Genomic DNA, 18,144 nt, shown 5'->3' with positions numbered 1-18,144 from the left:
TCTTTCACTCTCGGTGTGAGACCGGGTGCGTCCTTCCTACCAGGTCACACTTAAGTAACGGTCCAGGAAAGGTGCGCCAACCTTTCTCCACCCAACACAGAGATTTCCACACTCACTTTCACTCTCACTCTTTCACTCTTTCACTCTTGGTGTGAGACCGGGTGCGTCCTTCCTACCAGGTCACACTTAAGTAACGGTCCAGAAAAGGTGCGCCAACCTTTCTCCACCCAACACAGAGATTTTCACACTCACTTTCACTCTCACTCTTTCACTCTTTCACTCTCGGTGTGAGACCGGGTGCGTCCTTCCTACCAGGTCACACTTAAGTAACGGTCCAGGAAAGGTGCGCCAACCTTTCTCCACCCAACACAGAGATTTCCACACTCACTTTCACTCTCACTCTTTCACTCTTTCACTCTCGGTGTGAGACCGGGTGCGTCCTTCCTACCAGGTCACACTTAAGTAACGGTCCAGGAAAGGTGCGCCAACCTTTCTCCACCCAACACAGAGATTTCCACACTCACTTTCACTCTCACTCTTTCACTCTTTCACTCTTGGTGTGAGACCGGGTGCGTCCTTCCTACCAGGTTACACTTAAGTAACGGTCCAGAAAAGGTGCGCCAACCTTTCTCCACCCAACACAGAGATTTTCAAACGACCTCAAACACAGCTTCTCTCCTCAACACAGAAAATGAGCTGTTATCTGCAGGATTTCTTATTATTCTCATTCATATAGATGAGCAGCCACTTGTGCCAAAATGAATCAGACAGTTGAATGACTCACAGCCACCAAAGTAAACCACCCACTCACATAAGATGAGCAGACCTACTCTTAGTTAACACTTTATCAAAAGGTTTAAGCCCTTGTGACTATTTAACCCGTTCACCTACTCAGGATGACCGGTGTTACTCCAATTTATGGTGTCACCTACGCCGGATGACCTAACTTTTTTACCTGATCAACCCTACCTAATTTTGGCATCACCACAACACAGGATGATGACCTGCCCGTTCAGTCCTCTGGAATTTTAGCTCTCCAAAGCGTTTATCCACAGGATTTATATTTATTTAGCCCCCTAGGTATTACACTTCCTCAACACACCTGGACTTCTACTACACTTTCCTAAGCGACCTGTCAATTCTGCCCTATTTTTCTGTTACACTTTCTCAACACAGAAAAAGGAGCGGTATTACACAGGATTTCTGCCTACCTAAGCAGCCTATAAACGATACACTTTCGCTACACGTTCATAGCGGTATTCGAAGGACTTAACATGTTATTGTCTGATCATTCAACCAGCTGGACAGCCGCCCGTGTCGAAATGACCCAGACAGAGCGATCAGCAAAATGAATCAAATGAATCGACCGAATCGAACAGACGCATCAGATGAGCAACCGAGTGACCCCGACGATTGAACGCACGAGCTGAGCAGTCGAATCAAACAGATCAATCAGACTGTCCAACTCAGCAACCCGAATGAGACAGATTAATCATCCAACCTGACCACAATCTATCAAATCTCAATGGATTAAACAGAATTTGTAGCAGGATGAACAATTGAATCAGATGTTTTGAAAAGAAAACGGTTCAGACGAACAACCGAGTGTCATTGACAAGTACAAGATGCGTCAAACCGTCGGTTTAGTCAAACAGATGCATTCATACTGACCAAATGATAACTCAACCGAGACAGATAACCCACCCCACTCAACCACAATGACTGACCTACCCCAACCCAGGCAGACCTATTTATACTATTTTCTACTTATTGCACCCCTCGAGGCTTTTTTATCATTTAGCATGTATTTTAAATTCAAAGGCTCCCAGTGTCTAATTTTCTGGTTCTTATATTTGGAGAGACCTACTAGGTTTTTCTGCAGATGTTGCCGAGCCCCAGATCGAACCACACAAACGTTATACTATATGAGTAAGAACTTGGCTTACCTCTTAAAAGCGGCCGCTTTTGTTTGTATGGTCCGTCCAAGCCGTTTCACAACCGCAGATGTACACCGTCTCTGATCCCTATTTTTAAACTTCTGGACAAGCTCGCCAATTATGTCGTAGAAACATTTGACTAAGAGATAATCAACTCAAAATGAAATATCTCTCAAGACACAGGAGCCTGTGAATTCAAGAATTAGACTTTATTGCATAACAAAGCCTGAGTTTTTCTCCATGGAGCAACTGTCTCCCTCTGGCTAAGAGATCTCTTATATAGACACATAGGAAAAAAACATGCATACATTCCTAACTTTTTTTTAGTTCTGCACTCTGCACCACCCCTCTTTTTCAACGTCCAGCTGTTACACATTATCCACTCCAAAATGTCATGAATGCCCTTTTCCATATGAAGCCTCTTATTCTATCATTCTATTGGCTGCGTGGCTTGGGCCCCTTCTTAAAACACTAATGTACTGCACACTGTTTAAGAGCCTCTGTGAAATAACACATGCATTCATTTAAAACACAGCATATACTTCATGTCTATATTTCTTATTTAAGCATGTTTCTGAATTATACAATATCAAACATGTTTATTATATTTTACCTTTGGCATCTCCCTACATGTGCCATAATGATACATAAAATAATCCTATACCCAACAGGCAGAGATAGTGGCATTAACAAAAGCATGCCAACTGGGTAAAGGGAAGGTTATAACTATCTATACCGACAGTGCATATGCCTTTAATACCGTACACGTCTTTGCTGCCCAGTGGAAGAATAGAGGAATGGTTACGACTTCGGGTAAACCAATAACACATGCAGAGTTGATTCTTGACCTCCTAGATGCAGTACTATTACCAAAAAAGCTCGCAATATGTAAGTGTGAGGCGCATACTACAGGGAAGGATAGCATTACTTTGGGGAATGCAAAGGCAGATGAGGAAGCTAAGAAGGCTGGGTCAAAACACTTCTCTGGTTCCAGTCAGCTGTCAAAAGAGGAAGTTTCGATAGACAGAGATCTACTTAGAGAGAGCTACAGTAGGGCCCCAATTAAGGAAGTTCACAGATGGGTAAAGCAAGGCGCAGTAAATAAGGAAGGAATATGGGTCAAAGACAGCTTACCAATTCTCCCGAAATCACTGTTTAGATATGCTGCAATATTGACACACGGGCAGAGCCATGTGTCAACCGGAGGGATGGTAGAGCAGATTAGACAACACTTTGTTGCATATGGGATTACAAATTATTTAAAAAACTTTTGTTCAAGATGTGTTATCTGTGCTCAAAGTAATCACCAGGGTAGACAAAGGGCACCTCTGGGTGAGTACCCTCTGGCTAAGTACCCCTTTCAACAATTAGAAATTGACTTTATAGAGCTGACCAGGAGTGAGGGAAAGAAGTGGTGTTTGACTATAATAGACAAATACACTAAATGGGTAGAAGCTTTCCCTACCTCCTCGGCAGATGCTATAACAGTAGCAAAAGCAATATGCCAGGATATAATACCAAGGTTCGGCCTTCCAGAAACTATTTTTTCTGATAATGGATCCCATTTTTCTAATCAAGTAATATATAATATTGGACAGAAGTTACAAATAAACATGAAGAAGCATTGTTCGTATAGCCCGAAATCGGCTGGACTTATCGAACGCATGAATCAGACAATTAAGGCTAGATTACGAAAAACTCACATGAGCACAGGAAGGAATTGGGTACAATGTCTGCCAATCGTACTAATGACTATCAGAATAACGCCAGATAAGAATGTATTGTCCCCCTTTGAGAAAGTGTTTGGAAGAACTTACAGGATGCCACAGTTGGCATGGCCAGAACAGGCAGACATAGAAGTAGAAGACACGTTGGCACAACACATGAGAAGACTGTTCATTAACCAAACACGTATGTCAAAGACTTTGTGCCCCACAGGAGAACTAAAGGAGAAGGTAACCCACTCCATCCAACCAGGTGACTGGGTGTGGATCCAATCCTTGAAGAAGAAAGACTGGAAGCAGCCCCGTTGGGAAGGTCCATATCAGGTCCTGTTGGTGACGGCCTTCGCTGTAAGAATTGCGGAAAGATCCACCTGGGTGCATGTCACACACTGTAAAAAGGTAAACCCAGCTACACCTGACGAACAAACACAGAGTTAGGAGAAAGAACCGATCACCACTAGGGCTCGGGGATTGGCTCCTTAACGAAGATTCCCTTACCCTGTCTGATCATCCCTGTGTGAGTTCGATAGAAGGTAAAGCAATGGGTTGGCCTCTGGCATCTGACATGTTCTCAGGGCGAGGGTGGGGATTCACAGGTCTCCTGACGGTAGGTAGCTGTCTGATTGTGGGGGCCATATTCCTAACACACTCAAACCCTCCTGATCCGCCAGAAGTAGTAGTTAACCTAACACAAGTTGATAAAATAATACCTGAGCACAGTCTACGAAGGCATAGGAGACAGCTAGACGTAGGGAAAGGGGAAGTACTAGGGACTGTAGGGAAGGACATCACCTTTGAGGTCTTTGCGGACCAGTTGGGAAGTTGGGGACTACTGGCTGGTAGTATCATAAAGGATGGGAGATATATATGTATGTCACCATGTACATCCTGGGACCATGTAGTTGCTCATACCGAGCGAGGGGGATATGTCAATCTCCATACACAGTTTAAGGACAGGTGGAGTATTGTGAAAGTAGGGAATTACCAGAAATGGCAGTGCGACCCATATAAGGGTAGGTACTGTCTGAAAGTCCGAATTACGCTAAAACAGGTAAAGGCTACGGATGAGGGAATGTGGTACATAGGATTTGACCGCAAATGTTGCGGAGACCCATTAGTGGCTTTCTGGGTAGTAATCAACCCAGCAGATGTTACAGACCTGACAAGTGAGATATCCTCTTCAACTGGGGCACCCTATAGAGTAAACCTCTCTGAGGGAGGTAGTGAGACCGGGGCTGTGGTGAAGATAGTGCAAACTATAGACCTGAAGGAAGTAGTACAGGTGGAGACGGGGTACAGGGATCCTAACCTGTGGTTGGAATGGATTCAGTATACGGCAAGAACTATGTCTAAAGAGGACTGTTATGCTTGTGGGACAGCCAAACCAAGGTTAACAACTACTCCGTTCCCCTTGACGGGCTTTAACTCTCCGTCAGGTTTATCTTGCATGATTAAATTGTTCAAGCCACCTGGGAATGTGGTGAAGGAGTCTTGTAGTAACTTGCACTATCTGTATCCCCCGATAACAAAGTCACCCCGACCTAGGTTACCTCCGTTTGAAGTCTCAGGGGAGTCTTACTATTGTTTCTCTAGGACTGATAAAATAGGATACAGGGTAGGGCATCTTAGCTCCTGCTCCCACACAGAGAATGTCACAACTAAAGAGACCATCACTAATCTCTCCTCTTTGTTGCAGCCAGAGGATTTTAGGAACCAAAACCAGGCCTGTGCTGACATCTGGTGGTTGTGTGGTGATGACAGACTGTGGCCTCACCTACATACTAATTGGACAGGAACCTGTGCGCTAGCTCAGCTGGTAATGCCCTTCACTCTCATCAAACAATCAAACATGTCAGAGACTGGTGAGTTGTCACGTGGAAAGCGGGACCTCCTCCCGGTCAGTTAGGTTCACCACTTTATTTTAAGAATGTGAAATGTCAGAATAATAGTAGAGAGAATGATTTATTTCAGCTTTTATTTATTTCATCACATTCCCAATGGGTCAGAAGTTTACATACACTCAATTAGTATTTGGTATCATTGCCTTTAAATTGTTTAACTTGGGTCAAATGTTTCGGGTAGTCTTCCACAAGCTTCCCACAATAAATAGGGCGAAATTTGGGCCATTCCTCCTGACAGAGCTGGTGTAACTGAGTCAGGTTTGTAGGCCTCCTTGCTCGCTCACACTTTTTCAGTTCTGCCCACACATTTTCTATAGGATTGAGGTCAGGGCTTTGTGATGGCCACTCCAATACCTTGACTTAGTTGTCCTTAAGCCATTTTGCCACAACTTTGGAAGTATGCTTGGGGTCAATTCATTCTCTGAACCTTTGATTGGGTGGACAACATGTCAGTTAATGCTGCAAGAGCTCTGATATGTTGGAGGACGTCCTCCGGAAGTTGTCATAATTACTGTGTAAGTCTATGGAAGGGGGTGAGAACCAAGAGCCTCCTAGGTTTTGTATTAAAGTAAATGTACCAAGAGAAGGACGGAAGCTAGCTGTCCTCCGGCTACACCATGGTGCTACCCTACAGAGTGCTGTTGAGGCTACTTGTCACGACTTCCTCCGAAGCTGCCTTTTCTCCTGGTTCGGGCAGACTTTGGCGTTCGTCGTCACCGGCCTTCTAGCCACTGCCACTCCTCATCTCATCATTCCATTTGTTTTGTCTTGTTTATTACACACACCTGGTTCATATCCCCTCATTAGTACGTGTATAAATGTTCCCTCTGCCCCCTTGTCCTTGTGGGTGATTGTTTATTGTGAGGAGAGTGTAGCTCGGTTGAGCTCCGTGTATTTTGTATTGCCGGGGTATATTTTCCCCGTGTGCCTGTTTGGGGCCTGCCCATTCCAACCCCGCCCAACGCGGATCACAAACTGATGGAGCTGGGTGGAGCGGCGATCCGGGAGAGCGGAGGATGACAGCGCCAGTGTCACTCTGGTGGCACAAGAGGACATTTCACTACACGATGTCGTCAGCGTTCTATTGGATCTGGAAGTGGCAGGCAGGGTACTCTCGCGTCACCCCAGTGCGCACTGTACCTTACTCATCCACTTTCCTGATTACATTGTAGTTCCCCAGTGTAAGGTACTGGTCGATTCAGGCGCAGCTAGGAACTTTATGGACAGGTCATTTTCACACAGTCTTGGCATTACATTGGTTCCCCTATCCATTCCACTCCCCATCAGAGCACTTGACGCGCAGATCCAGCAGCGCGCCGACACCGGCCTCAGGGACGGCCAGGAGGACGCGGAGCAGGGCGAGCCGGATGGCGACGGTGGAAATCCCGCAACAGGGAGGGATCGAGGATATCCTCCGGACCGTACCCCTCCCACTCCACGAGGTACTGAACGTATTCATAATGCCCCGTGGTTGTGCGGTCTGCGCCCTTGCATTCATTACCGATCACTGAACAAGGGGACGATATGATTTAGTTATCCTCTCCCCCTCATTCCTTCAGTGATCGAGTCAATGCATGGGGCGCGCTTCTTCACAAAATTAGATCTCCAGAGTGCGTACAACCTGGTGCGTGTCCGATAGGGGGATGAGTGGAAGACAGCATTCAGCACAACCACGGGGCATTATGAATACCTTCAGTACCTCGTGGAGTGGGAGGGGTACATTTTCCCCGTGTGCCTGTTTGGTTCCAGTGCGCCTGTTTTGCGCACTGGACTGTTTGACGCATTTCTGTGTAATTCTGTATTCCGGAATAAACTCTGTATTCTGTGATTTACCCTCCTGCGCCGGACTCCATCAAATCCCCCATCACACTACTGTAGACCTTCATTGCAAAACAGTGTGTTTTAATCAATTATTTGGTGACATGAATATATTTAGTATAGTTTTATCTAAAAATGATAACTTTTTCAATGTTTTACCATTTTTATTTTTATGAAATTCACTGAGGAGGATGGTCCTCCCCTTCCTGAGGAGCCTCCACTGCTTGGCGCTCTACGGACAGTTCCTTGGACTTCATGGTATAGTTTCTGCTCTGACATGCACTGTCAACTGTGGGACCTTATATAGACAGGTGTGTTTCTTTCTAAATCATGTCCAAATAATTGAATTGGCCAAAGGTGGACTCCAATCAAGTTGTAGTGACATCTCAAGGATGATCAAAGGAAATTGGATGCACCTGAGCTTAATTTGGAGTGTCATAGCAAAGGGGTGTGAATACTTATAAAAATGAGATATTTCTCAATTTCATTTTCAATACATTTGTTTTCACTTTGTCAATATGGGGTATTGTGTGAGGTTGAGTGAGATTTTTTATTTATTTAATTCATTTTGAATTCAGGCTGTAACAACAAAATGTGGAATAAGTCAAGGGGTATGAATACTTTCTGAAGGCACTGAAAGTTGATTACCATCAATGGAACAATGGTTAGTTCCCAAACTCTCCATTGTCCTGGCTGTGGTGTCTGGTATTGGAGTGTTGGTTGTTTCCTCTTCACAGTTCTCTTTTGGTGTCTGATAGATACCAACGATGCCCCCATCCGTCTTCTCCGCTATGGGTGCCATTGGATCAGATGTGGATGCAGTGTCACTGCCAGCCTGCTGTGACCAATCAACAACTAGATTGTCATATAACAATCAATTAAGATGAATGACTAAAGAGAAAAATCGGATATCATGCCTTGTTGCCAGAGGGTGGTTGGCGGAGGAACTCATAGTTGACAAAGTAGCTGTAGCTGACCACAGGGAACTCAGGTGAACTCTCATCCACAGTCAGCAGTGGGTCCGGGACACCCCTGATCCTACGCACTGTCACTGTTGCCATGGCCTGGTCCACTATCCGGTCTGTGGATGGAACATAACTATCTTACTCTTCTTACTCTTCAAAAGCAGGCTGAAACATTTTCCCAAGGTGATTTTATTTGGCCCCCAAGTTCTATTATTTTACTTGTTGGACAAAAAAGACTGTAAAAACACCAGCAAATCAGCTCCAAGTGATTTCAATTTGGGAAATCTGGTCCAAAGTATTCCCACATGCATAATGATATACAGTGCCTTCAGAAAGTATTCACACCCCTTGACTTTTTCCACATTTTGTTGTGTTAACAGCTTGAATTTAAAATGGATTAAATTGAGATTTTATGTCACTAGCTTACACACAATACCCCATAATGTCAAAGTGGAATTATGTTTTTACAAAGCTGAAATGTCTTGAGTCAATAAGTATTCAACCCCTTTGTTATGGCAAGTCTAAATAAGTTTAAGAGTAAAAATGTGCTTAACAAGTCACATAATAAGTTGCATGGACTCACTATGTGTGCAATAATAGTGTTTAACATGATTTTTGATGGACTACCTCATCTCTGTACTCCACACATACAGTTATCTGTAAGGTCCCTCAGTCAAGCAGTGAATTTCAAACACAGATTCATCAACAAAAACCAGGGGGGTTTTGCAATACCTCGCAAAGAAGGGCACCTATTGGTAGATGGTAAAAAAATGTAAAAGCAGACATTGAATAACCGTTTGAGCATGGTGAAGTTATTAATTACACGTTGTACAAAGATACAGGCGTCCTTCCTAACTCAGTTGCCGGAGAAGAAGGAAACCGTCCAAGGATTTCACCATGAGGCCAATGGTGACTTTAAAGCAGTTACCGATTTTAATGGGTGTGATATGAGAAAACTGAGAATGGATTAACAACATTTGAGTTACTCCACAATACTAACCAAAATGACAGAGTGAAAAGAAGGAAGCCTGTACAGAATAAAAATATTCCAAAACATGAATCCTGTTTGCAATAAGGCACAAAGGTAAAACTGCAAAAAAATTGCCAAAGAAATTCACTTTATGTCCTAGGGCAAATCCAACACAACACATCACTGAGTACCACTCTTCATATTTTCAGGCACGGTGGTGGCTGCATCATTGTCACACCCTGGTTCGGGGACTCATTATGTTGAACCAGGGTGTGTTCATTCTATGTTTTCGGTTTCTCTGGTGGGTGTTCTAGGTGGTTTATTTTCTATGTTTGCCGGTGTGACTCCCAATCAGAGGCAAACGAGTGTCAGCTGTCGGCTGTTTGTCTCTGATTGGGAGCCATATTTAATCTATCTGTTTTCCTTTCGGGTTGTGGGATTTTGTTCGTGTGTGTGCGTGTTGTACACTAGACGTCACGCTTTCGTTGTTTATTGTTTTTGTGAGCATTTAATTAAAATCATCATGTTCACTCCCAACGCTGCGCTTTGGTCCTATTTCATAGACGGACGTGACAATCATGTTATGGGTATGCTTGTCATCGGCAAGGACAAGGGAGTTTTTTAGGATAAAAAAAAACAGAATAGAGCTAAGCACAGGCAAAATCCTAGAGGAAAACATTGTTCAGTCTGCTTTCCAACAGACACTGGGAGACAAATACACATTTCAGCAGGACAATAACCTAAATCACAAGGCCAAATATACACTGGAGTTGCTTATCAAGATGATATTGAATGTTCCTGAGTGTCCCAGCTACAGTTTTGACTTAAATCGGCTTGAAAATCTATGGCAAGACTTGAAAATGGCTGTCTAGCAATGATCAACAACCAACTTGACAGAGCTTGAATAATTTTTTAAAGAATAATGTGTGAATATTGTTCAATCCAGTTGTTCAAATCTCTTCGGGATTTACCCAAGAAGACTAACAGCTGTAATTGCTGCCAAAGGTGATTCTAACATGTATTGACTCAGGGGTGTGAATACCTATATAAATTAGATATTTATGTATTTAATTTTCAATAAATTTTCTAAAATGTCTAAAAACATGTTTTCACTTTGTCATTATGGGGTATTGTGTGTAATCTCAGGCTGTAATCTCTTTTGAATTCAGGCTGTAACACAACAAAATGTGGAATAAGTCAAGGGGTATGAATACTTTCTGAAGGCACTGTATGTGATCGGCTAAATCTAGTTGATGACCCCTATTCTATGGCTAGGGTACTTGGGTAACTTGGCTCTCATTGATAATGAAATGCACAGACATAACACAGTGATGAGAACACAAGCAACTGCTGGGAAATGCCTGAGCTAAACAGGAAGAGAAGAACTGGTTCAATGAACAGAATATTCTGTCAAGAATCACTGTAAGGCAGGCTCCTTCAATGGGAAAATACAGTATGTGTCCACATCATTGAACAGGTATTGGGTGCTGATTCATGCCTGGAGAATATGATGTACAATCAGATCAACTATCTTGTGTGATTAGTGCATTCTTATGTCAGGTGGAGTTACTCCTACACAACCGATCAGTGCAGATGTAGTCGTCACACTATATAATGTAAGACAATGGTGATAGTGTGGTGATTGATAACTTCACCTCTCATCTTGGCCAGGCCTCCAAAGCGATGGTGATCATCCGGTGTGACCCGTGTGGCGCCCAGGTAGAGCAGCCGCGGTAGGCTATCCAGGATGAAGCCTGGGTAGGACGGGGTGAAGGTAAGGGGGTTGCCCTCCAGCACCAAGGTCCTCAGGCAAGGCAGGGTGGCCAGGGCATCCACTAGGGCCTGCTGTCCCTGGAAGCCAGACCAGCTCAGGTCCAGAGATACCAGCCGTGGCCTGAAGAGGGAGACAGAATGCAAGGGCTGAGCTGACAACTGGTGAGAGGAAGCTGTTGAACTGCCTCTGTATGTATGGGATCTGCCCTTTCATCAGTTATAATGATGTTTGATTGACCACACAAACAACCTGAACAGCCATGGTAAAAAAGTTAGACAAAAAGTATTTTTCTCATATGGGGAATAGATGGTATAGCAACGAAATAAATATACATTATAGCTAGTTGTTCATATTTTATATGAAAATAGTATTTGAGTAACTATGATATGTTGTGCCCCTAATAAGACATGTATTTTTTAGATCTTCTGTTTCACCCACAAAGGTTAATTTTGTTAGTACTTTGATTTTATTATTTTATGATGTGCATAACTTTGTTACTTGAACTGAAAAGCACTATACAAATGAAGTTATTATTATTATTCAAATGACTGCTAAGGAATGTAATGAATTATGTCCCTTCCAATGGTCCCTTCCTATTATTGCTAGAGTCTGTTGTCATCTGTTGGTGATTGTGAGCAAGTGCAGATGAGTATTGAAATTGTACTGCTTGTCACTTGCCCTGTGTGTGAGCACTTACCATAGAGTTCCAGTGAGGTACTGGATGTCTGCGGGGGAACCATGCCTGTTGCAGCCCAGACCCAGGTGCTGAAGGCAGGGTAGAGGCTGGCTGCATAGACCTTTAAGGCTGGAAACCTGGTTGGCGTAGAGCTCCAACACCTTTCAAACAAACGCATATAATGCATTTATTTGAAGGACTGTGCAGTGATATCAAAGACTATCACTATATGCATCAGTGTTCAAACATCCCAATGATTTTAAACTTACTGCTTGCTGTCTTCTGAGCTAAAAGATTGAAAAAGTGACCCTAACAATGTCATAAATAATATAAAAAGTAATAAGGCCTACTTGTTTTAATGTTTTTAGTGATACATCACACCAATATCTGTGAATTTTCTAATCAATTTGATCAATCCATAACCCTAGCTTCATGTCCACACCGCAGTTGAACCCTAACCCTAGCTATAACCCTAACCCTGACCCTGACCCTAACCCTACTCCTTACCCTAACTTCATGTCCACACCCCGGCTCAACCCTAACCCTAACCCTAACTCAAGCCCCAACCCTAGCTTCATGTCCACACTCCGGCTCAACCTTAACCCTAACCTTAACTCATCCTTGCTTCATGTCCACACCCCAGCTCAACCCTAACCCACCCTAGCTTAATGTCCACACTCCGGCTCAACCCTAACTCCACATAATCACTCCTCCTACTACAGTTCAGTGCAGACGAATGGCGCTCTATCTGAGTGCCCCTGTGGTGGGATTCAATGAGACATGGGTTGATGTGCCACAGCCCCTCCTCTCCCTGTGTTGTGTGACTCACTTGTAAAGTGCAGGGCAGGTATTCTGCTTGCAGTTCAGACATTTTGTTGGCACTCAGCACTAACTCTCTTAGACTGGAGAACCTGAGCAAGCCATCATCGACGATGGAGACCTGATGCACACAAACAGACCCATTCACTGACAGTATGAATTCACATTCAAAATATGGGGGAGGGTCTTCCTCAATATAGCTGGTCTTTTCCTGAAAATGCGAGACTACACTGCTGGGACTTATCAAATAATGCTTTCATCACACATGGTTTTCATATGCAATCAACCTTGCTCCTGTCCTGCTCAAAGTGATGGCACGTCTTACTATAATTGCTGATTACTGTACAAAATAAAATGTTGGATGAATTGTTTATTTCAGTAGGACAGGAATATAAAGGCTGGTAATATAAACTGGAGCCAAAGGATTGCTCAACAAATGCATTAAGGCTTGTGAGCATTGGGTATCAGACAGCTAATATACTCACACCCTTGTCCACAATACGTAGGGTGTTGAAGTGGCTGAATATGAAGTTGCCATGGAGAAGTTCAGGTGTTCGCACGGACAGCTCTGTCAGGGTCAGGGCTTGGGGGCTCCATGACTCCTCATGTCGCCATGGGGACAGTGGACTGGTCAAGTGCTCCATAAGGGCCTCCTGCTCTTCCTTGGCTGCACCTTCTCTCCCCTCGTCCTGCTCAATGTAGCCCCAACTCTGTTCCTCAAAGATATTCCCTCTGGATTTGCTCTAAACACAACAGCACAGGAACATGCCGTTATGAGGTAAAAAGCATTCCATTTCTATTTATCAATGGTATTTTGGACCATCTCATTCATATCCAATACTTTGTACATGAAAAGAGTAGGACACCATCAAGAGGTGAGCTTGCTCACTGGATGGCACCATCAAGAGCCATGTACTGTGTATATATATGGCTCTGGCACCATCCATTACATTACATTGAGACTTTGGGATCTTTGAGTAAATCACACAAGTTTGTCTGCCCTCTTTTCCACCAACCTGATCTGATGTGTTGCCAAAAAAGCTTCATACATAAATGGCTTGTGGACTCACCCAACAGCCATGCCCACATGGAAAGTCCTTCAGACAGAGGCTACGAAGCTGCTCCTCCACAGCCAAAGAAAGTGTCCGAGAGCTCATACTAAAGGATTAGGGTTGTAGATAGAGAAAAAATTACAGACCCATTAAAGGGAAAGTCAATCCCATGAAATGGTGTGAGAGCCACAGGATCAAACTAATTTACTTCATGTTTTGGGTAGAATTAAGGCTTTGTTTTTCTTGGTTTCTCAAGGTCCTGTTGCCTGTTTACAATTGAGCGGCTGCATTTGGCTCTGGAGCCTTTCGGAATGGTTGCCTGGCAACAGTTGACAGAACACATACCAGGGATCTACATTACACCACTTTCCTGTAGTGGGAAGGTACATGGGCTGAACTCTTCAATTAAGTTCCTTTGGCAGGCACACAGATGGGCTAAAGATAGAAACAATGCCTTCAGAAAGTATTCACACCCCTTGACTTTTTCCACATTTTGTTGTGTTACAAAGTAAGATTAAAATGGATTTATTCGTACTTTTCTTGTCAACAATCTAAACAAAATACACCGTAATGTCAAAGTGGAAGAAAAGTCTAACAGTTAGAATCACCTTTGACAGCGATTACAGCTGTGAGTCTTTCTGGGTAAGTCTCTTAGAGCTTTGCACACCTGGATTGTATAATATTTGCCCATTATTCTTCAAAGAATTCTTCAAGTTGGTTGTTAATCATTGCTAGACAGACATTTTCAAGTCTTGCCATAGATTTTCAAGCCGATTTAAGTCAAAACTGTAACTAGGCCACTCAGGAACATTAAATGTCATCTTGGTAAGCAACTCCAGTGTACATTTGGCCTTGTGTTTTAGGTTATTGTCCTGCTGAAAGGTGAATTTGTCTCCCAGTGTCTGTTGGAAAGCAGACTGAACCAAGTTTTCCTCTAGGATTTTGCCTGTGCTTAGCTATATTCCATTTATTTTTATCCAAAAAGTTTTGTCCTGAATTTCTTTGCAGTATTACTTAATTGCCTTATTGCAAACAGGATGCCTGTTTTGGAATATTTGTATTGTGTACAGGCTTCCTTCTTTTCACTGTGTCACTTATGTTAGTATTGTGGAGTAACTACAATGTTGTTGATCCATCCTCAGTTATCTCCTATCACAGCCATTAAACTCTGTAACTGTGACACAAAATCTCAATTTTATCCATTTTAAATTCAGGCTGTAACACAACAAAATGTATAAAAAGTCAAGGGGTGTGAATACTTTCTGAAGGCACTGAATACTTTCTGATGTTCCGTGTTAATATTATCACTTGGACTTGTGACTAATGGGAAATTAAACCTTGAGGGATTTTTTTTTTACAGAATAAGCAATTACATCTCACATTACACTTTTTCTGTGGGCGGTTTTATTCTAACATGCCTTCTATTTCTCATATTCTGTAGCGGGTGATTTGGACGGAGTCAGGCGCAGGAGGGTAAATCACAGAATAAATGGTTTATTCGGCAATACAGCAGCAATGCGTAAAACACTTCAGATGTTTTGATGGGCAATGGAATGGATATGGGAACCAATGTGATACATAGACTATTAGCTAACTACCTGTCCATAAAGGTCCCAGCTGCGGCTGGGGAACTACCGTGTAATCAGGGAAGTTGACGTGTATGGTGAAGTGCGCAGCAATGTAGAAAATAGTAAAAATAAAGAAAAACCCTTGAATGAGTAGGTGTGTCCAAACTTTGACTGGTAATGTATATTCCATAAACGATCACTCAACCTTTGCCCTTATCAAATTATTCATAATTATTCATAATAACCCATATTTACTGATCTGTGTGTGAGGTTTTTTGAGTTTTCAGAACCCAAGAAAGCCTGTGCCATATATGCTATGTCATTAGACATATGAAGGCCTTTGCCTACATTTTGAATCAGGACAGCCTCAATATCTATCCCCAATATCTGGTGAATAGTCAGGGAAGTCCGAATATCTGACACTCAAGTTGACCAAATGACACGTCATTTACTCTCAATGGGAGTAGTGATTACTCACACAATACAGTGGGGAGAACAAGTATTTGATACACTGCCGATATTGCAGGTTTTCCTACTTACAAAGCATGTAGAGGTCTATACTTTTTATCATAGGTACACTTCAACTGTGAGAGACGGAATCTAAAACAAAAATCCAGAAAATCACATTGTATGATTTTTAAGTAATTAATTTGCATTTTATTGCATGACATAAGTATTTGATCACCTACCAACCAGTAAGAATTCCGGCTCTCACAGACCTGTTAGTTTTTCTTTAAGAAGCCCTCCTGTTCTCCACTTATTACCTGTATTAACTGCACCTGTTTGAACTCGATACCTGTATAAAAGACACCTGTCCACACACTCAATCAAACAGACTCCAACCTCTCCACAATGGCCAAGACCAGAGAGCTGTGTAAGGACATCAGGGATAAAATTGTAGACCTACACAAGGCTGGGATGGGCTACAGGACAATAGGCAAGCAGCTTGGTGAGAAGGCAACAACTGTTGGCGCAATTATTAGAAAATGGAAGAAGTTCAAGATGACGGTCAATCATCCTCGGTCTGGGGCTCCATGCAAGATCTCACCTCATGGGGCATCAATGATCATGAGGAAGGTGAGGGATCAGCCCAGAACTACACGGCAGGACCTGGTCAATGACCTGAAGAGAGCTGGGACCACAGTCTCAAAGAAAACCATTAGTAACACACTACGCCGTCATGGATTAAAATCCTGCAGCGCACGCAAGGTCCCCCTGCTCAAGCCAGCGCATGTCCAGGCCCGTCTGAAGTTTGCCAATGACCATCTGGATGATCCAGAGGAGGAATGGGAGAAGGTCATGTGGTATGATGAGACAAAAATAGAGCTTTTTGGTCTAAACTCCACTCGCCGTGTTTGGAGGAAGAAGAAGGATGAGTACAACCCCAAGAACACCATCCCAACTGTGAAGCATGGAGGTGGAAACATCATTCTTTGGGGATGCTTTTCTGCAAAGGGGACAGGACGACTGCACCGTATTGAGGGGAGGTTGGATGGGGCCATGTATCGTGAGATCTTGGCCAACAACCTCCTTCCCTCAGTAAGAGCATTGAAGATGGGTCGTGGCTGGGTCTTCCAGCATGACAACGACCCAAAACACACAGCCAGGGCAACTAAGGAGTGGCTCCGTAAGAAGCATCTCAAGGTCCTGGAGTGGCCTAGCTAGTCTCCAGACCTGAACCCAATAGAAAATCTTTGGAGGGAGCTGAAAGTCTGTATTGCCCAGCGACAGCCCCGAAACCTGAAGGATCTGGAGAAGGTCTGAATGGAGGAGTGGGCCAAAATCCCTGCTGCAGTGTGTGCAAACCTGGTCAAGACCTACAGGAAACATATGATCTCCGTAATTGCAAACAAAGGTTTCTGTACCAAATATTAAGTTCTGCTTTTCTGATGTATCAAATACTTATGTCATGCAATAAAATGCAAATTAATTACTTAAAAATCATACAATGTGATTTTCTGGATTTTTGTTTTAGATTCCTTCTCTCACAGTTGAAGTGTACCTATGATAAAAATTACAGACCTCTACATGCTTTGTAAGTAGGAAAACCTGCAAAATCGGCAGTGTATCAAATACTTGTTCTCCCCACTGTAACTAAAGATGACAATAAAGCAATTTCGATATTCATTTTCGAAAGAAAGAGGAAAGGAAAGAAAGCATATTGGACTATCTTTATCTCAACCAGCACATTTATAAGCAAAGACCCTTGCACCCTTAAACTTTTGGAAATCTCATCATCAAACACCCCTTTGACCAGATCTACACAGCTATTTGACATGGAACTCTGTGGTGGTGAGAACTGAACGTTTCTTTTTAACACTGTGTTTTGCTTGAGAGGAATGTATGTATGGGAGACACTCAGTAAAGATGTAATCTGCAGACTCTAAGACAAAACATTGCACAATATTGTTTGATCTTACAGTGAAGATAACATGGGTGGTGTAGGTGACTTTAGTAGTAATATTCATGGTCTTTTTAGGACCAATAGCATTTTGATGATAAATTGTTACGGGTCAAATATGGGTTGTGTTGGGGACGAACTTGAGTGCTCTCTTCCACAGTGTTTGTCCTGTTCCTGTGCTTTACTACACAAGTAGTAGCCTTCCAATGGAAACAGATGGCAACATACAGTGGGGAAAGAAAGTATTTAGTCAGCCACCAATTGTGCAAGTTCTCCCACTTAAAAAGATGAGAGAGGCCTGTAATTTTCATCATAGGTACACGTCAACTATGACAGACAAATTGAGAATGTTTTTCTCCAGAAAATCACATTGTAGGATTTTTTATGAATTTATTTGGTCACCTACAAACAAGCAAGATTTCTGGCTCTCACAGACCTGTAACTTCTTCTTTAAGAGGCTCCTCTGTCCTCCACTCGTTACCTGATTTAATGGCACCTGTTTGAACTTGTTATCAGTATAAAAGACACCTGTCCACAAC

The 18,144-nt window shown here is 43.0% G+C and overlaps 1 protein-coding gene across 3 annotated transcripts in view; it reads right to left on the bottom strand.

Annotated features, from left to right (window-relative positions):
• The window catches only part of LOC121587390 (leucine-rich repeat-containing protein 43-like), a 47,441-nt gene extending 33,428 nt beyond the window's left edge, over positions 1–14,013 (bottom strand). The window contains exons 1-8 of one of the 3 annotated variants that reach the window (XM_045226909.1): positions 13,845–14,011; positions 13,655–13,742; positions 13,070–13,327; positions 12,595–12,705; positions 11,787–11,926; positions 10,971–11,209; positions 8,298–8,461; positions 8,029–8,218 (exon numbers count right to left, since the gene is read on the bottom strand). In XM_045226909.1, the coding sequence (XP_045082844.1) occupies positions 8,029–8,218; positions 8,298–8,461; positions 10,971–11,209; positions 11,787–11,926; positions 12,595–12,705; positions 13,070–13,327; positions 13,655–13,742; positions 13,845–13,849 (1,195 nt within the window). In that variant the 5' untranslated portion in view covers positions 13,850–14,011. Of the gene's footprint in view, positions 1–8,028; positions 8,219–8,297; positions 8,462–10,970; positions 11,210–11,786; positions 11,927–12,594; positions 12,706–13,069; positions 13,328–13,654; positions 13,743–13,844 lie in introns of all 3 variants that reach the window. The other 2 variants (XM_045226910.1, XM_045226911.1) reach the window with 2 other exon arrangements.
• Positions 14,014–18,144: the final 4,131 nt, after the last annotated feature.

This window comes from Coregonus clupeaformis, chromosome 18, assembly GCF_020615455.1.
Source record: "Coregonus clupeaformis isolate EN_2021a chromosome 18, ASM2061545v1, whole genome shotgun sequence".
Lineage (NCBI taxonomy): Eukaryota > Metazoa > Chordata > Actinopteri > Salmoniformes > Salmonidae > Coregonus > Coregonus clupeaformis.
This window is presented reverse-complemented; position numbering and strand designations above follow the sequence as displayed.